General features: G+C 37.0%; 1 protein-coding gene across 1 annotated transcript in view; it reads right to left on the bottom strand.

Annotated features, from left to right (window-relative positions):
* Positions 1 to 6960: 6960 nt before the first annotated feature.
* The window catches only part of LOC134662071 (ovochymase-1-like), a 39301-nt gene continuing 22957 nt past the window's right edge, over positions 6961 to 23304 (bottom strand). The window contains exons 2-6 of the mRNA XM_063518346.1: positions 12091 to 12200; positions 11274 to 11380; positions 10532 to 10671; positions 9542 to 10257; positions 6961 to 7130 (exon numbers count right to left, since the gene is read on the bottom strand). Coding sequence (XP_063374416.1) covers positions 6969 to 7130; positions 9542 to 10257; positions 10532 to 10671; positions 11274 to 11380; positions 12091 to 12200 — 1235 coding nt within the window. The 3' untranslated portion in view covers positions 6961 to 6968. The remainder of the gene's footprint in view (positions 7131 to 9541; positions 10258 to 10531; positions 10672 to 11273; positions 11381 to 12090; positions 12201 to 23304) is intronic.

Raw genomic sequence — 23304 nt, 5'->3', positions numbered from 1 at the left:
TCCAAATGAGGGTGTAGACAAAATGAGCCTGATTAATATATAGCATTCAAGTGAGTTTCAACATCTATTATGGGTCTAGTTCTTGGGCGCAAGAAGGTTTTTACTATACCTAGTCCTGACGCTTGGCCAAATCTTTTCGAAGATCACTGCAACTGGTATTTCCTACAATAAGTTTAGATAAACTTATCCGTACGAGCCAGGGTTGCCCCTCTCCAGTTTGAAAAAGCCATGCCAGTGCTTTTAGGTACCTAATCTTTGAGTATACCTAATCAAATGTTTAGGTACTTTAGTGCTATATCAGCCTTACAGATGTGCAAATTGCGGAAGAATTCCAAAAAGTTGGAAAATTTCACAAGAAGAAAATGAATGTTTGATTTTAAAAATGGAAAATTCCTTCGAAATTATTTCAAGGGTAAGTTTGCAATTTTGGAAAATTTTCGTTGGCACATTAGTAGGTGTAAGCCTTGAGTGCTGTATTAATATGGGCCTAAATTCACATTCCCTTAGTTATAAAATAACTACTCCAACTATTGAGTCTGTTGTAAGTCATATTAAGCATATCACTGGTTGAATTGCAAACGTAATAATTTTAGATCCATCATAGATTTTAATGAATTAATGTCACAGTATGCGTGCGCGTGCTATGCCAAGAGAGCCTATAGTCTGTAAAAATTAATCGAAAGTATCGAAACGGGATTTCCGGTTGAACTTCAAAATGGTGAAGCCGTTTCGTGTTTTTTTGTTTTTTGCTCATTTATGTTGTTTAAAGTGTAATATTGATAGCTGCAGTGAGCTGACTTGGAAGTGTGTAATTAATGTAGAATAAGTCATGAAACGTGCTAAACCATTCTTTAGTCTACACTCGGCAATCCATCGTGGCTATTTGTAAAGTCCAGCTATCACTTTAGCTTTAATTTAGCTACTAGTACCGAACAACGTCTCGCTATATGAGCACACTTTTGACATTGGAGAAATCAACATAATTTTACTGAAGCCATTATTTAAAAGCAAAAAAAGTCTTCATGGCGTAGCATCGCAGAGTAGCAAACTGTTTATCGTCTACGACGAAAAGGATTTATATCACATTCACACGTAGGTAGTTAAAAAGAGACAAATTCTTTGTAGACGACAAACAGAGTATTGATAGTAGTTACCGTTGAGGTATTTGTAAATAGAACGGTTAATTTCCTTGTTAATGTAATTAATATTAATTAAGTGAATAAATGAACCTTATGTTAGGTTGTGAAGTTAGTATGGTGATCGGGTATTGGGTGAAACCATTTTGTAATTTTATTTATCTTATTTATATATGAAATTATGAACTGATATTGAAATAAGATTAAATGATTGATAAAATTGATATTGCATTGTTTTAAATATATAGGATATAAATTGGCGAAATAGATGTTAAGTCTAATAGTAGTTTTTGTTACAAGGGATCAAAATGATATATTTCCGTCAAGGGCGTACATTGAATCCTTAATGAAGCGATGGATTCTAAAGTAGAATCCTGAACGTAATGAGGGATTCAAGTGTTAACGCCCAAGACGAAATAATTTTGATACCGTGTGACACATATTGCTTTTCACATCAACTATGAGGAAAATAAAAAAATCTTAGTGTTGACACAATCTGATGCTTAAACAGATTATTTAAGCTAAATAAAATATGTGCAAAAAAATTTAAAATTAGTGTGCTAGAACAGAAAAGTGTTACTTTGATCCCTCCTAGCAGGGAGGAAAAGTGCCACTTTGATCCCTCCTAGCAGGGAAGAAAAAGCTCTTTTCCGAATAGGTGGTGTGAAAATAATTTTAATGAATAGGGAGGCAGTGGCACTTAGAAAAAAAAATGATGATAAAAAATCAGTTTCTAAGTATTCTCTTGGCAACTAAGTACACCAAAATATGAATTTATTGTAAGGCCAAGGAATTTCATTTCAGTACCACCTAATTTGTCACAGTGACAATAGCGTGAAGTCCGGTACCGACTTTCATATATGTAGATTGTGACAAGGTACGAAATGGTACTCAAATTAAATTCTTTGACTGTAGCTGTTTTATTTTTATGATTTTTATTTTGTGTCAATTTTTTTGCTTCGAAACATTACAACACGTTAGATACATACCAACATTTTTGTTACGCTGTGTATTCTGTCAGTATACTGGTCCACTATGCACTAGTAGTGTAGGGCTAAATTGGACTGGAAAAAATACAGAAGGTGACTTGACAGCTCTTATCTAATTGCTAAAGCTGCATGTTAAATTGGAAAATGAGTCATCCCTTATATATAACAAAAGCAGCAATATGGTAGCTTCATAGTAATCATTCGATAACCATGATATACTTGGTCAACCAGATCTTGACAGTAGAAAAAGGCGGCAAATTTGTAAAATATAGGCGCGAAGGGATATCGTCCCATAGAAAATTTGAATTTAGCGCCTTTTTTTACTGACAAGATTTGGTTAACCAGCTATATATATACCTTCTATTATTTAAAGTAAAATTGGGTCTCAAGTTGTAAGTGAGACACCCAAGAAAAGTAGTATCTCTATAAGGGGATTGCAATATTGATTAGGTATTTTAAATCAGGTTAATTAAACTAAGTCCTTACCTTAAATTTAAGTTGGTAGGTGGTGAGTTAAATGAAATATCGATAGATACCTGAAAGATTTGCTCAATTGCTCTCTGTCTACATATTTAGGTTATTTATTTATGTTTAATATTACTTTAAATATATATAAATATATGGAAATGGCAATAATTAATGCGTTTAAAAGATTCGGGACTCTACACGGGAAAACAAAGAATGTAAGCAGTACAGAACTTTAACTCCCAAGCCCTAACTAAAAATGTCCACGATGGAAAAAATTATATATAAAAAATAGGGTAGAATAGTTAACGCTTGCATAAACATTAAAATTTAATGCCTTTATTTGCCAGTTTTCACAATTTAAATAAATGTTTTTTTTTTTTACTAATACAGATTCTTTGTTATGGCATTATAGATCAAATATAAAAAGATCAGAGACATCAGAAAACAGCTAGCTGGACCCAATGATATTAAATAACCATAGATAGGTTATACTCATACTTGAGGAGCACAAAACATACTTCCATATTTATTTCTGTGCCTACGAAGAAATCTGTTATTTTATTTTTGATTAATTTTCTCATTCCATCCATCTTTGTCACACTTGTTGTTAAACATAAGCTCGTCTCTTTCTCTTTCGGTGTGCGGGAGCTCGTTAGCATGTGCACATTTCTCGCTTGTCCAGCCGCGAATAAAGGCAACTTGTCCAATTTCTCACAAGGTAAGCGCTTCAATTTTGGGACGCCTATAACCTATCTTGAGTTATAAATCATTGGCTGGACCTGGCTTAATATTATATGTAATTTTATATAATATTCTCGTTGATTATTTTGCGTGTGATTATTTAACAGTTTTTATGTAATATTGTTTTAAGACCCTTGCCTTTTATTTGTAAGATTGTTTTTAAGTGAATAACAATGAAAAATCTGGAAGAAATTCCGTATAGAATAGAATACAATATTTAAATAAGCACATTTTGAAACAACTTGAACACAGTTTGTAGTAGAATCTCTAAAATGTATATTTAATTTAAATTCTAACTCTTGTATTTTTTTATTATATAATTTACATTTCTCACAAAATGTATGTACCTAATTAAAAAAAAACATCTTAAGGTGTGTGGCAATATTTTTTTTATAAATAGTACGTAAAATTATGATTTCAAGGCAATAATTTCTATAAACAGTGAATTAGGTCACAAAAACGACTTGTTTAAGTGTGCTTTATTTCATGTAGGTGCTCAAATGGAATCATGGATATGAGATAATAGTAATTTAGAACTCCTTATTTTTGTTATGATTCTATTGTCGCAAGACTCAAGGTCCCATAAAATGTATAAAATCAGAATTATTTGGTTCAAATACGCAACTTATTAATTTTTATCTAATATTCCTCTGTAAAATTGTTTAGAATTTTTGGCCCCAGTAGTCAATTGTTTTGCTTATAAATATAACCCCTGACCCATCAGAAGCCACGGTCATTGTGATATTATTGTTAAATACTAGAGAGTGACAAGATTATATTTGGCCCTCAGATAGTGTCGCTATAGTTACAGTTTGTCAAATCAGTGTCTCATTTCAAACATGGACAGAGATAATCATACTATCTTTGTCTTACACTAGCACTAGCACCCAAAAGAAAAGGATGAGTACCTATAGTTTTCCTGACAAATTGGTTTGAATATATATATATGTTTAGTCAAATAAAATGTCAGTACCGGTCATATCAACGACTAATTTTAAAACTGTTCATTGGAATGCAATTCTTCGTACCGTAAAACGAGGTGACTTTAGGAAATTTTGGGGATACTTTGATAGTTTTAAAACTGCCACTAAATTATCATTATTCATTATTTTCTCGAACTGTTCGTGTAACAAGTTAGATTATTATACATACTTGTTTACCTACTACTAAAAAATCCGAATAAAAATATGTAACGGCTGAAAAACTGAAATATCGAAGTCGCCCCTGCATTTGAAAGTCACCCCGGTTTACGGTACTTTTATTGATGAACATTTTATTGTATTCAACTTTTGGCAATCTTGTTTGGAATTTTCTTCGTAAATATATTCTTTAAATCCACAATATAGCGATTCCCAAATAAAATCTTGTCAGCTTATACCCGACTAACACGATACATTAGTAATAGTTTGTAAATATTACTTAAGCGAGGCGGTGTGTTGTTGAATAAATATTTTGTACGTCAATGTTTGGGTTTCACTTTAGTGTTTATTTGTGTTTCCGTGAGTTGCTATAGGTGCATTTTTCACATAATATAATACAAAAATAACATATAGGTAGGGTTTAACTACCTAATGATTTGGCACTTTACACTTTTACAGTATTGTCATTGGTGACTATTTTTACAGAAAAGCCGTTAATGCTGCCGACCAGTTCATTATTACTTGTACTTAGTATTTCAAACTCGATGCTCCGTTTTAAATAAAATGAATAAATAAAAGAACCAATAAAAAAGGAATCGATAAAACTATTACGATATTCATTCTTAATTTTATTGAACTTGAAGAAGTAGAATAAAACTAAGGTTTTGAGATAATTTACAGTTACAGTCATATTTACACCTAAATAACTATAGGTATTACTACGGCGTAAATGTGTCTAACACAATGATAATAATATACACGACTAAAACAGCAATTTGCAAGTATACATTTCCATGTAATTTGTATTATTCGTAAATAAAAAAATATAAGAACAATATTTATCTATATATACACATTAATCACAGATTTTTGAGTGGTTTCAAATTTACAGAATTATAAACTAAGATCCGATAAGGAGATTCTATCCTTATTTGAAATTTACTTAAGTCTTATGATATTTAAAATATATCCTTTATAGGTAGGTATAGGTACGGTAGGTAAGTACCTATTTAAAAACAAGGCTAAAACTAATGCCAATTATTTTAAGGTTAAAGGTGACATTCCGATGAATGCACCACAGCAACACAATGTACAGTCGTCATCAAATATATCGGAGCGGCCAAGGTGCTCACAAATATTTGAACAGTGCTCTATTGTCAAGGCGTTAGAGTGCGTGATCAGATTTTTTGAACACCTCAGCCGCTCCGATATATCTGATGGCGACTGTACGTAGCAAGGAAATTTAAACTGACATCTCGCAGTAACGCCGCAATTGGCAAGGTGCGAAGTCGGTAGTCGGTCGGAAAGTGGCGCTGATCGTCACAAACACAGGTAATCTTATGGAATGTTCGACATTAGTACTAGCGGCAGCCGCTTGAACTAATTTGAAAGTCCGACAAAATGAGGGCAGCACCAGTCGTGTACCTAGCGAATAGTAACGCTGTTGCAATCGTCATACCAAAGAGTATAGATTTTAAAAATCTATACTCTTTGGTCATACGAATGTACCTTAAGTTAGAAGCCAACAAATACAAAAAAACAATACTGTAAAACTAGAGGTACGCTGTACATGTACAAACTTATTTATACAAAATTAATATTAGGTACACTAATCACTAAAATTATAAATAATAGACTAGAAATTATATTTAAATTTGCATGGTAATCAAATTGTTATAAAATGTATTGTTTTAAAAATAAATAACTAAATAGGTAAACTTTATTGCTTAGGCGCAAAATAAATAATTAATATTTCACCCAATCAGGTAAATCTAACAATCACTGGGCTCCTAAAGTATTATAAAACTTTTAGTAATATAACTTACAAAAACTTTAGTATTAACAAAACCTGTCATTTTTGAGTAATTTTGAGGCTGTCAAACAATGCCTAAACCTATGACAGAAAATATTGAGCTAATGTCTGCGGGCTTATGAATGCTGCGGGTTTGTTACAAATTATAATAGTGGCTGTCACGTTCAAAATACAGCGGAATGAGATGGTATGAGAAGTCACGTGACTGTTTCCATACATCATTTTAGCGTTTTCCATCAATCATTGTTATCTTGGCCTCAGATACAACGCTACGTAGCGTATACATACATATATCCAAGGCACGTAATATTCAACATTGGTGTACACGTCGGGTACATATGTATATCCAAGGCACGCAATAGGTGTACGTGTACACGTCGGGTACGCCTCTGCGCGCGCAGTCTGAGACAAAGGACATGAACCCACAAACAGAGCCCCTTGTTCTTCATTGCTTCCAATATCAATATCAAATCCTGCTAGCAATGCATTGGTAAATCCTCCTAGCGTACCTATATTCGAGGTAATGTTCCAAGTTGGTATACACGTTAGCAGTAGCCGAAGGACATGAACTCGCATGCAACGCCGGCCCCGATGGCTTCGAAGGGGATCACTATTCAATTCAATTTTGGGTCCTGCGACACTGATTACTCCGGGAATTAATTAAATCCTTGAATGGGAGGTGCTACGTAGCGTACACGTGAGCGTATATCCAAGGCACGTAGTGTTCGACGTTGGTGTACACGTCGGGTACACCGGTGCGCGCGCAGCCTGAACCGAAGGATGTGAGACCGCGCAGCTCCCAACGGCTACCTGTTCGGCATTGGAGTGGACCGCCGCTATCGCCCTGAAAAAATATATTTTTTAATTAAATAAGTTAGTCGATCGAATGATTTTGATGACGTTTTATTTTCGTCCTAATTTGATAAAATTTGGTGCCTACCACCTACCTAAGTTTAAATATTCAATCATAATTTAATTTAAAGGTGCCATGTACTGGGATAGTGGTCAGCGCTTGACATCTTCCTTCTTTCAATTTCATCTTATAGTTAAGTTAATTCAGCCCGTTGCAACAAAATTAATAACTAAATATAATCTATAACGTTTTCGGCACTGTATTGTCAATATTATATGTAATATTTTCAATGTAACTCTTCTGTAATGACTGTTTGCGCCAAAATAAAGAGATTTTTTTTTAAACATAATTCTCATCATTCATAAATCATAATTTTTCGTCATTCTGAGCAAATTAAACACTAAAATCCAATTTGGGATACAAAAATGTACAATGACAATTATTTCTCTAAATAAGACAATTAAAGCTCAAGCGGTACACTTGCACCATTTCACTAACCCGGGGTTAACCGGTTAAACCTGGAGTTAGCATGGTTACCAGTACAATTTGACACTTGGTTAACGATTTAAAAGCTTAACCTCGCGTTTCTGGTGCAAGTGGGCCTAATAGGTAAGCATGTAGTTATCGAATATTCGAATCTAATGTCATGAAAGTATTGAAAGGGATACACTCATCAAGTTGTCTTAAACAAACATGTCGAAGGCTTATCTTGATTTAAGCTTTGATGTTATGCTTTGATGGGAGATAATAACACATAGTATACATATTATAAACAGTAACTCAAGTTGTCTAAGTTACGTTTCTATTCAATGCTCCAAAGTTGTCATATTTGTTATCGGGCTCCTTATACTGTTATGTTATATTTTAAAAAAATTGTTTGGAATGTCATTTCATATAGGCAATTGCTATTTTATCTTACTTTACTATTTTGCCTAGTTAGTTCTAGCTAGTTCTAGAGCGTTTTCACATTGTCCGATCCGATATCGGATATCGGATTAAAGTAAAATGTATAAAATATGTATTGCAGGTATAATACGTGTTTTTCTGTAGTTATTTATTAAATATAAGAAATCTTTTGAATAACAATAAGAATAATTCATTGAAAAATGTTATGTTATGTTACATTATACGTGCACTTTTACTATTACGTATAATTGTTTATTTATCTTTATTGTTTAACAAAACATGGAATTATTTAACAAAACATTGATAAAAAAATCTTAATGTGAAAAAGACAGGCTTAATGCCAAACGGTACTCTCTAGCAGCTGCTTATAGGCTCCACATGTTTTTACAATGCTCTAAGTAGGTATAGATAACTACTAACAGACGAACTAAAGTTAAGGTACTGTGTATTAGGATGACACTGTGGTCTACTAGATATTATGAACTATCGTCTTGTATAGGTATTTTAATTGTCTTCTTATATTCATTAATAGACGTCCTTGATTTTAACATTGGAAAGTTAATTGGACGCTTTCGCTTGACCGAAACGGTGTTTATTTCCTAGTTTTTTTTTTCTATTGATAACGCAATGCTTGGAATAAGGCATAGATTTTTAGAATCAATAAAAGCAAGTTTTTACTTGAAGTGCATAACTAGCTTAGTTACAAAACCTTAGTTTTGTTTATGAAATTAAATCTTTCATTAGTCTAGCTTCAAAAGTTTAAAGTGCAATTTAGGTACGACTAGATTCCGACCGCAACTTAGAGGATAATAATCAAACGGAGTAGCCATTAACAGGCGTTCCCCTCTGTCGAAAATAGGTGGCCAATAGGCCAATAGTCATACACAATGTATGGACTGACGTTTATCTGACATGGCTATTTTTACGTTACGTACGAGTATACATTTAATCTACCAACCTACTGTAGATATTAACGATGCCAAAGCGATTCGACGGATTATACTCGAATAAATAAATGTACCTATATCTTATAAGTAATGCCAAACGGTACTCTCTAGCAGCTGTTTTTCTCATAGGCTCCATGTTTTTACAATGCTATGCTATGCAATATTATCTTGTGAATTGTAATTTTATATTTTTGCTTAAATAGTTTTCAACTTGCTGCTTGCTTGTTGGAGCTGGTTGCGATGCCCAATATAATTGGCGAGATCAAAGCCACACGACTCCGCTGGCTTGGTCACCTGGAGAGGATGGGGGAGGATCGTGCTGTAAGAAGAGCGTATGTGGGGCGCCCGGGCGGAAAACGTCCGTCTGGACGTCCCAGATACCGCTGGAGTGACGAAACCCAAAAAGACCTGTCCGCCCTTGGAATACCCAACTGGCGCGAAGTGGCACAGAATAGGGTAGAGTGGCGCTCTCTTGTGTCAGAGGCCAAGATCCTCTTTGGGTCTCTGAGCCAGTGATGTATGTATGTATGTAAATAGTTTTCAACTTACCACACAAGCCCCCGTACTCCCGTCCGTACTGCCCGCACACAAATGCCCCTCGTTCAGCGGCAGCGTCAACGAGTACCTCTCCCTGCATATCCTCAACGGCAGCACTGGCACCTCCGCTTCCAACAAGACGTCCGTCAACGTCCCGTTCGTCTGTTCCCTCCCCCAACCCGTCGCGTAACACTCATCCTTAAAGTCTATCCCATTATTAACATCTATAAACGGATCTATTTCATCAGCAAACATCAACTTCTTATCATTTCTTTCTGTTTTTCTCCTGTCTTTAGCCATTTTGGTCTTAATAAGTTTAACAACGCTATCTAAAGTGGCGCTGGGGTATACTATATCACTTTTCCTTTCGTTATCAGCTTTTTGGATGTCTTCGTCAGTCTTTCTGTTGGTATGTCTGTTGCTATCGTTAGCTACTCTTACGTTGTATCTCATGTTTTTGTTCTTTTTACTGACGAATCCGGAGAAGATTGTCTTGGTTAAATTGTTAAGCTTTTCTAAGTATTTTGTGGCTGTGTCGGGGTTAGGTTTGGGTGGTCGCTTGGATTTTTTTGGAGGTTCTGAGGAGGTGCTGGGTGGGTTGAGGTCTGGTCGCATGTAGAAGGTGGCGCGCTCGGTGTTGAAGACGGGCGGCTCGAAGGGGGGCAGGCAGATTGTTCTGACGCGGCTTCGGGCACTCACGTCTGCAGGCTTTGTTAGTTTCATTAGAGCTGGAATTTGAAAAACAACAACATCAATTGATTTTACAAAGAAGTCAAAATATTCGGGCGAAACTGTATGCCTTTTTCTCGAAAAACAAACGCGATTTGTAAGTTTTTTCCTGGCGGGCTATCCAAAGCCGACCCTGGCATTGCGAACTATCCACCACCATAATCAACAGTCTTAACCTTACGGATCCAGCCGCCCCTTAAACATCACGTGGACTGGAACCGACATTTTTAATGCATCTATCATTGAGGTTGATTGTATATAAGTGTCAGTTACCTATGTCATGCTGGTAGTTATGAAAGCGATGATGGAGTACTATCCTTTCGATGGGCACGTAGGCTCCCTTTTGCTCGGCGCGGTCCCATTCCCCGAGAACTGCTGTCCAGAGCGCCGGGACTGGCAGATTGAACAGCTCACTGGAATGAGAGGGTGCGAAGCTGAGAGGTTTGATAAGACAAATTTAAAACTAACTAAGCTAGAAATCATAATCATTATATAAACCAGAGTGACAATATTTGATGACTTACAAATTATCTGGAGAAAGAGAGATTTTATTGGGTAATAAAAAACCAAGGCGATTTCAAAGACCATACCGTAAGCGTATTTTAATCTAAGTGAATGTGCATAAGGCTGGCGGAGAGTAGCACAAGTGCATGAAGCTCAGGAGTCGCTGCAAGACCTGGAAACCACCTGGATGTCCTTACTTGTGTATACAGTGCGCGGTAGTGAGTAGCCATAATGGATGAACGAAAACGACGCACCAGTGCCCCATGAGCCGGAAGCTCGGCAGCTGCAAGACCTGGAAGCCTGGATGCTCTTACTTGTGTATACAGTGCGCGGTAGGGAGTAGCCATAATGGATGAACGAGAACGCCGCACCAGTGCCCCATGATCCTGAAGCTCGGCAGCTGCAAGACCTGGAAACCTAGATTTCCTTGCTTGTGTATGCAGTGCGCTGTCGTCAGCAACCACTGAGGATTCACGGGGACTGCAACACCTGGAAACCTGGATGCCCTTACTTGTGTATGCAGTGCGCGGTAGTGAGCAGCCACAATGGATGCACCAGGACGCCGCCGCACCAGTGCCCGATGAGCCCAAAGTTCGGGTGCAGCAGTTGCAGGGACACCTGGAAGTTCGAATATTCTTCTACAAATTATGAAATCTAATTCGATCCGAATTAAGGTGACATTCTCTTTTCGTCGTGAAAGCTAAGTCTAATGAAACAACCTAGTGCAGCCATAAGAAGATTTTTTTATGAAGGCCACAAAGTCGGCTCGAGCTGCCAGGTGACTTTCGGATGATAGGGTTATGTATACCCTAAAAAAGCCAGGTGGGCCGCCGGTTGACTATGACTGTCCTAGTGCATCCCCTGCTCTTATTATTGATGAGCTATCTAACCTTAATAGGAACGAGGAGACCCTAGGCCTAACTTGTTGTAACTTCTATCGTGGTACGTGGAGACAGAATTTATTTATTTATTTATTCATCATCAATCATCCTTGCCGTATCCGGCATTGGCGACTGCATCAGCAATTCCTATCCGAATTATGAAATGCCCTAATGTGGCTCGCAAAACCAAACTTTGTCTTGAAGAAGCGGTCATACGATGTGCAATGGCAACTCCAGTCGAGTTGCGGGTGTACGTGTAGGAGGGCTTAGGTCGCGTCTTGCGGATATGACGCTTAGCATCTAGGCCTTTTATTTAAATTTCGATTGACGTTGTCTATCAACGATTGTGATCTTGGCTAGAACCCCTGGACTACACCCTTCGCTTTAACGTTCCCTCGCCCGCATGAAGACTGTACCTAGTCTATTTAAATTAAGCCAAGGACACACCTGCCACGGCCACGCTCCGCGCTTGGTCTCTCTCCCCTTGATGATCCGCAGTTGTCCCGCTGTACGCTCCCGCGGCTGCCGTGTGTGTCGGCGGAGTGGGACGCCGCACTCTGAAAACGAGACGAGAACTCTTGAGGCTGATAATCATTCGAAAACAGGAAATAAACAAATCAAACTCTAACGGCGTTATTCATAAACGGCTGCTAACTTAATCAGGTGATGATTGTCGTTTGTCCCTATCTGTCGTTATGCCATAGGGACTAACGATGTTCATCAGGTGATTAACTTAGCAGACGTTTATGAATAACACCGTAAATCTCTGATCTTGCAGAGGATATCTAATCGGTTTTAATCTACCTCTTAACGTCTTAACCGTTTAGATCCATTTGCACCATTCATTAACCCGGGGTTAACTGGTTAACTTAGAGTTACCATGGTTACCAGTACAATTTGACACCGGATTAAAGGTTTAACCGGTTAAACCCGGGTTAGTGGGATGGTGCAAATGGCCCTTAGTCCGCTAAAACCATAGATTAATCTCAAATACAAACGGAATACACAGCATACACAGACAGACGGAGTACAGTTAGCATTAAATATATTGTAGCAGCAAAACTGGTCAAATACTTGTTAACAGTCTTTCTGGTCTTGCTGTCCGTCGTGAACTGATCTTATTCTTTCGTGTCGTTGTCATGTCTAATTTTGAATTTAAATGTTCGTAGTTCCAAATATGTATGTCAGTCAGCCAGTCAGTTGGACTATTTCAGGTCGCCACGGAGGTTGGAAGCCACGACAACTTGGTTCATCACGTGTGAGAAACTATTTGGCCACTTTGGCTCCTACAATATATTTGACGCTGAATGTAGGTACCTATACTAAAGCAGCTGTACCTACAAATTTGTATAGGAAGCGCGATTGCTTATTTTAGTTGTCTCGTCGTTTGTGTTCCACAAGTAAGTTTACTCGCAATTTGTAAATTAAATACATGTATTGTGCGATATAGTAACGTAACCAGGTGGGCTTTATACACTTTACCTAAATAGTAGAGGAAATACGTCTACATAAATTACGTAAATCAATTCGTAAAATGTAACTTAAACGGCAATTAAACCAAAACGGTAGTTATTAGCATTCTATTTAACGCAACAGGTAACAAAATGATCGAGTATGTGATCGCATGTCTTCATTAGAATTTGTAACGTAAGTAGGTATCATGTGATGCGTATAGATACTGATTTAAGTTCACTTTGTAAGTGTCTCGTAGTACAGTCGATGTCAATCTTATGTTTACACTTTTGTACCTTACTCTTTTGTCATAAAGCGTATGTAAACATATCTTTGACGTCAACTGTACCTACATTAAGATTCAGGCAAAAAATTCGCAAATAAAATAACATTTTGGAAAAGTTCGTTGAAATCCATACCTAGACACCTTAGTAAATTCCTTAATTATCTATAAATAGTAAGAAAAAAAATTAGGTGCATAAAATCAGCATATTATTATCTGTCGGAAAAATACAATTTCCTTGGGAAATTCAGAAGACCGGCGAAAAACGACGGAACTATTTGACGGGAAACAGCTTACCGGCGCACGCGACGCTCCACGCTAAACCGATTCAATTTCAACCGTAACCAGTGGTAATTGAAATCAAAATCGTGGTATAGCTTGATGAGTTTGCTTTTTATTAACTCGGCTATTCATGCGTTTATCACTTTATCAGATTGTCGACAGTTTTGTAGTTAATTTGTATTCTACAGTAATTCATTTTGCATGCGACAGCTCGACTATACGATTGACAAATAGGTTACTTTTGTGTGTCAAATAATATATTATGCAATATATTATGTTCTGTAGAGTAATATTTTAAAAGTGTTTGTATGTGTATCTATTTATTTAGCACGATTATTTTCTAGGATTTTGCTAGCGATCAAAAATTTCTGTGTACAATATTTTTATCTGCATTCATTTAGAAGCCTTTCTCGGGTGAACTCATTTGTCCTTCGACATACATTGATTAGTTAAGGTTAGGTTAGGTTAGGATAGTTTACTACCATAAGTGCTATGAATAATAATTAATAAATACCAGAAATACACAATTAACATAAAGATAAAGATAAAGATAAAAGATAGTTTATTCAAGTAGGCATAATTATAAAATAAAAATATTTATAACTACGTCTAAATCTTACCTACTAACTAAAGTCTATTTTTTTATTCGGTAGACTGAAATGACAGTTAATAGTATGAACATGAAATTTCATGTTCATACTATTAACTGTCATTTCAGTCTACCGAATAAAAAAATAGACTTTTACAATCGTACAGTAAATGTACTATTACGATACAAGTGCGAAAAGTTGGAAATTCGGAACGAGTGTCGGGTGTATCAATTAAAACAGGACCGAAGGGAGTGTTTTAAATCGACACGAGTTGCGAATTACCTTTTCGCACGTGTATTGTATACAACGTTTTACAGTACATATGGCCCTTTAAATTTTCCACATACGCACGTATAGTGCTAATAGGTAGTTACCGCTCTAGGGCGGTAAAGTAGCACCATATGTACAGTAAAAAAAAGTATAAGTCACGCAAACGCAACAAAAAAACAAATCTGCTTAATGAACGGGGTTTTCGCAAGAACTGCTATTTTCACACCATGTCTCTACATTGTAATGAATATTACCTTTAAACACGTAAGTAATGGACTCATTCACTAAACTGCTCATTAATTATACTCGTAACATCGTAACCTAGGTTTTGTTGTATGTTTTACACCTTGAGGCGTATTCTGATTGAAATAAAAGTTTATGAATTCGATCTGCATTTGTTTTTAATATGAATCTGTCAGCGTCAAAAGTGACCTTTCTTAAACCAGAAACGTAATTCATGTAGATAATAAAGTGTTACATTGCATGGTGTCATGAACTGACTACAATATTGTAGTCATACAATAATATTATTGTACTGACCATGTCATTTTTGACACTGACAGATTATATCGTCAGCTTTCACAGCCTACACCATAATGACCTCTATTTATTTCAGTTAAGGTATGAATATCTGGGTGACCGAGCTTCGCTCGGAAAACATATAAATACTCAAAAATGCGCGTTTTCCCAGAGATAAGACCTAAGCTAGATCCCTAAGCAAAAACCCCCGTATAGCAAATTTCATCGAAATCGTTAGAGCCGTTTTCGAGATCCCCGAAATATATATATATAAATAAATAATTAAACAAGAATTGCTCGTTTAAAGGTATTAGATTTAAGCATGAACAGATTAAACCGTAGCTAATAGGATTAATTATCACAAAGACTATTTTTATTACATAAGTACGTTTTATAGAGTTTCTACATTTACTTCTCAGTATTGTGTTTCTAATAGTTTTTTTGTTAATTATTAGTTTTTAAGGTGACAATTTTCAACACGCAGCCATTAAAACAGTTAAAAAGCAAGCTATCATTGTTGTAGTTCTTATAAAATGAAAGTCATTTAGTTGTGTAAAAGAAATATTAGATTTACAAAAGACATACACCTATTTCGATAGATACTTAAAAGAAGGCGTATTCTGATATGTAGTCATAACAGGTTATGAATTCTAATCTGGCATCCCTTATTATGGATAACACCTTTGTACATTGAATTTATTTAGTTTATAAATAATTTCTACCTTTGTGTACAAATAAGTAGGTACTTACCTCTACATACACAGATAATTAGTTACATCTTCCTCTGTTTTCCATACGCCCACTTATTGAGGAAGGTTTGAGATTAAAGCAAACACAACTCATTTCACTTTCCTACTAAGTATTTACACACCACTTGAATACGATACGCTTACTCATGTATAGCAAAAGGATTTGTTTTAACAGTAGAAACCGAGCTTATATGAAATCTTTGACTTTGTTAATAAGAAGTTTATTGCCGTGTGTTTTTCTATTGACTATGACGATGATGATACTGCTGGGGAGCAGGGATCGGATACCGATATTTTTTGCATGATGGGAACAGAAACGGTACTTTTTCGTTCTTACTTAGCTAATTATTTCCTTTCTAATATCTAATATTGCCCATCTAATAATACGAAGTCGTTACCTAAAACACAACTGAGTCCTATTTCGAGTATAAAATAAATCGAAAAATATGGTTATTTCGAAGTTTTTGCAAAAAAACCGGTTTGGATCCCTGCTGGGGAGGCCACCGTTTAGCTGTGCGACTCAGGAAGTTTCCGAAGGAAAGGTATATAGTAACCAAGTTGTCACATATTTTAAGTGGATAAATACTTCATGCAAAGTTGTCTCAAACAAAAAGGTATAATTCTTAACGCAATGAACTACCTAATCCTGAACCTTATTGCGACGAATCAAGGTCTAATGTTGCTGTAAAGCTATTTAAGTAGAACACAATTTGAATATGCACCGTTTCCTATTACGCCTATTGCGTATTGTGTGATTTGTGAGCTTGAATAATACATGTCATTTCACACGTCGCCGCCTGCATGCAAAGCAGGTTGTGTGTTCTTATTGCGTGCGCGAGCGCAAGCAGTGTTTTGCGGATAAACCAGGGCAATAAGACCTCAAGGTTCGTATATACAGGGTGTCCAGCGACAGATTTCAAATTTCAAATTCAAATAATTATCGAACGCGAAGTGCAAGGGGGAGGCGGGGGAGTTTTTTTGTTTCGTGAGTGTTGTAGATTGATTAGTGACAATGGATCGCTAGCAGACCAACGTGCATATGCTAATTGATGATATACAGGGTGCTTCCTGTAACAGGAGCAATAAATTAAACTGTATGCTGTACTCCTCAAACTGACCAACATTTGTTCAGCAACTTTTGAAAATAACTCATGTTTTGATTTTTATTACATTTTAAAGTTTATTCTAAGACGCAATTTATTGCATGTTATGTTTAAAGCGTGACAACTTGACAAGCAACGTCAAACACACTGATGTCAGCGGACATTGAAGGCAATATTTATTTTGTACGAAAAAGAGGAAGTCTAAAGGATTCATAATTTTTAAAAGTTGCTGAACAAATGTTGGTCAGTTTGACGAGTACAGCCTTTAGTTTAATTTATTGCTCCTGTTACAGGAAGCACCCTGTATAAGGCAAGGGAGTTTCTCTTAGTACCACCAAAGACATAGGTAAGTATGTAACTCCGTATAAGATGAATAAAGTGTAAGGAATAAACGTTTACTGTGACTACAAAATGTACTATGACAGTAAACCCTCTATACTATTTATTCTCTTTGGTACCGCAAAAGGCTGCGGAAAAGGCTGGAGGAGCCATATACAGCAAAGGTAAAGGTAAAGTACTTAGAAAATGTAAGTATCAGTAAATTTACATTCTCAAGCAAGCTCAAGTTGACGCAGCCATGCGGTAGAATGAGATAGCAATATCACTTGCTCCCTCTAACGCATAATTGCGTCCCTTGGAGTGGCCGGCGCTGGCCCATAGTGTAGAGGAGCCATTAGATTGGCCGTCGGTAGCTATGACTGGTATGGGAATGCAGATCGGTTACGTCGTTTGTGGATAGCGCGGAAAGTGTTTGTACAAATTTGCTCGCATTTTAATATCCTTGTTACGAGGCATACTGTATAACATTTCGCAAGCTTATGTTATGTTTGTTCTTAAATGTTCCTTACGAGCAGGCAAATCACTGGCGGCCTAGCCAAGGTGACAATCGCTTGCACTTCGCCATCGAATCGCTTGGTGTCTCTTTATCACACTTCTATATTAGTGCGACAGTGACAGTTCTGTTTAGTTCTCTACATAGCGTTAGCGATTGACATGTTGTCTACGGGGCCTGACCATATCGCAGTGACTTGAGCGACAGATTTAAATTTTATTAATGTTGGCATGTCCTATGTTTCAGTTTGTTCAAATAAAACTCACCCGACACAATACACTGAGACTACGGTGTTACTAGGCTCAAAACGTGCTGTGCCTCCCACCAGCATCCTGAATTCCCCCCTTACTATTTTTCGTGCATAGCTATCGCTTTCAAACAGTTTACACGTTTTTCATGTAGGCATCTGACTTACATGATTATACTCGTAGCGTAATTGCACTACAATTAACATTGGTGTAAATTAAAAGTAAGTTTAATTACCTTTAGAATAATAGATTTATGTAGTGTTTACAAACATTTCCTATCTATTCATTAGTGAGTTATAGTGCATGGCCACTTTATAAATTAATTCCATTCATAATGTGCCCATGTAATTTTGCAGATCGCTGTACAAAGAAGAGAAATGTCCATTTTTTAAGAGTTGCAATGCAATTTGTTTTTACATTACCGAGTCGTACGTTAAAAAAATGACTACCGGAAAATGGGGTGAGGAGATGGGATGGGGTGAGGGTTCGTGAGGAGAGTTGGGTTATGAATGGGGAGAGAAGGGGTGAAAGGGGGGCGAGATGGGTTTTTAAGGCTACTGCTACAATAATAATGTATTCCAATTTAAAATGGAGCTATAGTAATACTCATAATAAAAAAAATCGATCCAACAATCTTCCAAAATCACCTTTGTATGAAAACCCAACACACCCCAAACACGAGGGACTACGGGGTGAGGTGGGATTTCCTGTTTATCGTCAAAGTTATGAAATGGAACTACCCAAAATAAAATAAAAACTAAAATACAAACGTCCGGAACACTTATTATATACATCATTCAGTTTGCATATGTAAAAATAAAATGTTATCGAGGTTTGATTGTCAGTTTTGCACCTGGGCGTTTTTTTTTGTTGTCCCCTACACTTTTTTTTCAAATTTGGGATTTTTTATGTTACTTCTACTCAGAATCACGAGCTCTTTCTATCCTAATAGGAGAAAAAAGTGTCCTAAGGTTTTTATTTCCATTACGTTACCATTTTTCATAGACTTTGTAATATGGCGGTCGCGGAATGGAAAGATCGAAAAATGTATGGAAATTTTGGGACACTTTTTTTCTCCTATTAGGATAAAAAGAGTTGGTGATTCTGAGTAGAAATAACATAAAAAACCCAAATTTGAAAAAAAAGTGTAGGGGACAACAAAAAAAAACGCCCAACCTACTCACCCCATTTTACGGTATTTTCTCAAACGATTTTGAAACTTCAAAACTTCGACCATTCATATTCGTCGGCAAGTTTTAGACGCGGAACTTAACCATGCACGTTCCCAGGCTGCACTAGTTCATTCCCATCTATCCCATTATGTAAGAGTGAAAGCTTGCTATTAAAGATGAGGTCGTCGCTCCGCCACCGCATTCGATTTGTCGCTTTCTTGCCATTGGGGCTTTTTGTATGATCATGCATCATATTATATGCAGCATGCTAATACGAAACATGATCATCTTGCTAATAAACGGCCTGCGTACTTGGCTATTACCGACAAAATCGAAGTTTGCAAATTGCGGGCATCTTCCTTTGTCACTCTAATTACTCCTTCATTGGAGTAAAAGAGAAACTCACCGTAATTTGCGAATTTCGGTTTTCGCGGTAGATCCTCTGATCCACAAGTGGATATTTTCACTGACTTGACTGGTGGTCCAAACTGAGGACTAAATACCTCGCTTCATGCGAGACAGTGAGAATAATGTGTGGTTACACATAAAATTATGTAACTATACACGGCCGTCGTGAACGCTGCTCGCATCGAGGTTAGTAGTTGAGAAAGGAGACCTAGGCTCTCCGAAACATGTCACGCGAGTGACTTAAAACAAGTGAGTTTAAACCGTAAAATTATTCAATGTTAGTATGTCTCACACCAGTTTAAATTCGATTATGTAACTGTTACATGTGTTAACTATTTATTTATCCTGCTGTATTGTAATTGTACCTTACAAGTGTAATTGAAGTCAAAAATTGAAAATAAAATAAATAATAATAATAATGAGAGTAGCTACACAAACAAGGCGTTCACAAATATTTGAACACCGCCGCTCTATTTTCAAGAGGTTAGAGTGCAATTACTGGGTCGTTCACCTAATGCGGTCGTCGAATCCACCGAACGCAAGCAAGAGCCACGGAATGCACCCTCTATGCATCGTGTTAAAGGTGATATTTGAATGACAAGCTGCTTTGCTACTGCGACATTACTGCTACGGCCTTAACACCGGCACTGTTAACCGGACACAAACACCAAGCACGTGGTCAATAGTAACTGAATCGGTTGTTTATTTAAAACTAAAAAAAACACTTTAAAAACTTATAAATAAAAAAAATTACCTAAGTCGTATTCGCACGGTAGGGCGCGCAGAAGGCTGGCCGCTTGCCTCGCTGGATGGCAATGACGATTCGCTGGGCAAAATATTGGCCAGCCCTCTGGTCACCAGAAGCCTCTATAAGACGCTTTCACAGCTCCTCAGTTTGTTGATATGACAGACATTATCAATTGGCTTTGTGCATTAATTGTGGCGCTGCCCATAAGGCTATGGGACAGTTTAGTTACTTCGTCCGAAGCTGTCACTGGTCCATGGGTATTACTCTACGAAAACTAGACATGACTTAAGACCTGAACTATGCCAGCGCATAGAGCACAGAACCCGATCTAAGACAGCACGTGGTGGAAATGAAAAGTACTTAGTGCTTGCGCAACTATGAGAGGCTTGCACGCGACGGAATGCATTTTCACTGCAACGGGGGCTTTAGCTGCTAAATCATAGGCGGAAGCGGAATGGAATTAATACTTTCAAAAAATGGTATCATCTAGACAGATTCTAATCAGAAAAATTCTAGAAGATCTTAAAAATTGTTAGGGTCACCATACAGTCACCTGCAATAATGTGTTACACAGCGAAGGTCGCAAAAATATCTGACACGATCTTATTTGTAGAGACATAAAAGCGTGCCACATATATTTTTGCGGTCTTCAAAGAGTAACATATTATTGAAGGTGACTGTACACATATGTACTTCAGTTCAGTATGCTTAACTCATTCGCGACTTTCCTCTAGATATCGTAATGTCCTCTCATTCTCAGGGTTTTATATCGCACGTAAAATAGGTCCTTCGAACCGGATCAATTATGTGTGTCATTGCCATTAATATTCTCGGCTTCTATCCGCGTCTACGCAAAAAACAATCTCAAACATAAATAACTTTAGATAAATTTATTATTTCAATAATCTGTCACATTTTTATATTTATTTTATAAAAAAAACTGTTATGTAGGTACATTATAAGCATGCAAACATTACATAACGTATTTTTTTATGATGTAGGAGGCAAACAGGTAGACGTATTGCCTGATGGTAAGCACCCATGGACACTCATAACACCAGAGGGGTTGCAAGTACGTTGCCGGCTTTTAAGATGGAAGTACGCTGGGATGGGAGTATTGTTTTGAACTAAAATACTAGTTCAAAAGTTCACCCAATTGTACCACACGCCATTGCGTCACAGCACATCAGACGTATAAATATGTGGTTAGCGGTCAACTATGACTTAACTATTTTGGGTCGGACGTCGGACGTTGCATCACAAGACAGATTGTAGCGATTACCGACCCCAAAAGTGGACTTAAGCCATTAAAGTAATTTAAAAGATGTAATCAAGAAGAAGAATTTTCCTTATTCAAAGGTTGTCTATCGCGGTTCAACGTGGCAACGCGGCGAGCGTCATGGGCAATAGTTTTTGTAGTTAGTTTAGGTTAAAGAAGAAGGATGAGATGGCCTCATCATCTTCCTCGCGTTGTCCCGGCATTTTGCCACGGCTCATGATAGGAGCCTGGGGTCCGCTTGGCAACTAATCCCAGGAATTGGCGTGGGCACTAGTTTTTACGAAAGCAACTGCCATCTGACCTTCCAACCCAGAGGGTAAACTAGGCCCTTATTGGAATTAGTCCGGTTTCCTCACGCTTTTCTTCACCGAAAAGCGGCTGGTAAATATCAAATGATATTTTGTACATACGAGTAAGTTCCGAAAAATTCGTTGCTTTGTTGATACGAGCCGGGGTTTAAACCTGCGACCTCCGGATTGCAAGACCGATAGGAAAGGGGGAAGGGGGATAGGGGGATTGGATGAGATGCACTCTGGCCTATTGGTTTAAAATATGGAGCATTGGATGATAACGCAACGGGTTAAAAAGAACTCAACAAAATGGACAGACAGAAGGGATTATAGTGGACGTTTGGATGTAAGTATAATGATTACAGTTGTGTCGTTCTCGAGAACGTTCTCCTTTTCCTATGGGAAATATTCTCGAGCGAGAACGTTTCCCATACAAAACAGAGAACTATCTCGAGAAAAACACAACTCTTTTAATGAAGCAAGTGAGTCACCGACGCCATTCTTCCGAAACTCGAGTCAAAGGCGCGTTGATGTCTTTCCCCCCCTATTACAACCTCAATGACAATTAGCTAGTAATCGTTTGTCATTATCTGTCTTTTGACTTATATATTTGTAAGAAAGGGATAAAACATAATTGAACTAAATCAGGCCCGTAAAGTTTTATGAACAAGGGGGCTTCTTTATTAACCTCTAACGCAAAAAGAAGCGTATTATAAGTTTGACTGCTGTGTGTGTGTGTGTGTGTGTGTGTGTGTGTGTGTGTGTGTGTGTGTGTGTGTGTGTGTGTGTGTGTGTGTGTGTGTGTGTGTGTGTGTGTGTGTGTGTGTGTGTGTGTGTGTGTGTGTGTGTGTCTGTGGCACCGTGGCTCTTAAACAGGTAAACCAATTTGGATGCAGTTTTTTGAAGTGAAAACTTCTTTAGCGGCGCTGGGCACTTTTTGATGTGGGGAAAAAGTGATAAACTCGAGACAGCGTAAGGAGATCACGTGACCGTGGCCACTCATAATTTAAATGGCATTTAAATCAATAAAGAGAAATTCAATGTTATTTGACATTTATGTTGCGGACCCCTTTTCAAGACTCTTTACCTATTAAATTAAATTAAATTAAATTCATTTATTTCAGGACCATCAGGGATCATTTTTGTTAGTACTTACGACTATGCCTTGTAAAATATTGTTAGTATTATGCTCTATAAACTATACAATGTCATTTTGCTACCAATGTTATAAATAAATTAATTGAAATTAAAAAGAAATGAAATGAAATCAAAATATAATAGATAATAACGGCTTGAATAAATGAAAATAAATATTCAAGCGTTAAATTACAAATTAGTTAATAATGTTAATTAATAAAATAATAAAAAAATGTCAAAATATTGATAAAATGTCACTTCGATCAATTTCAATTTCTGCGCTTTCTAACCTATGTTCA

This window comes from Cydia amplana, chromosome 2, assembly GCF_948474715.1.
Source record: "Cydia amplana chromosome 2, ilCydAmpl1.1, whole genome shotgun sequence".
In the NCBI taxonomy this organism is placed as follows: Eukaryota; Metazoa; Arthropoda; class Insecta; order Lepidoptera; family Tortricidae; genus Cydia; species Cydia amplana.
This window is presented reverse-complemented; position numbering and strand designations above follow the sequence as displayed.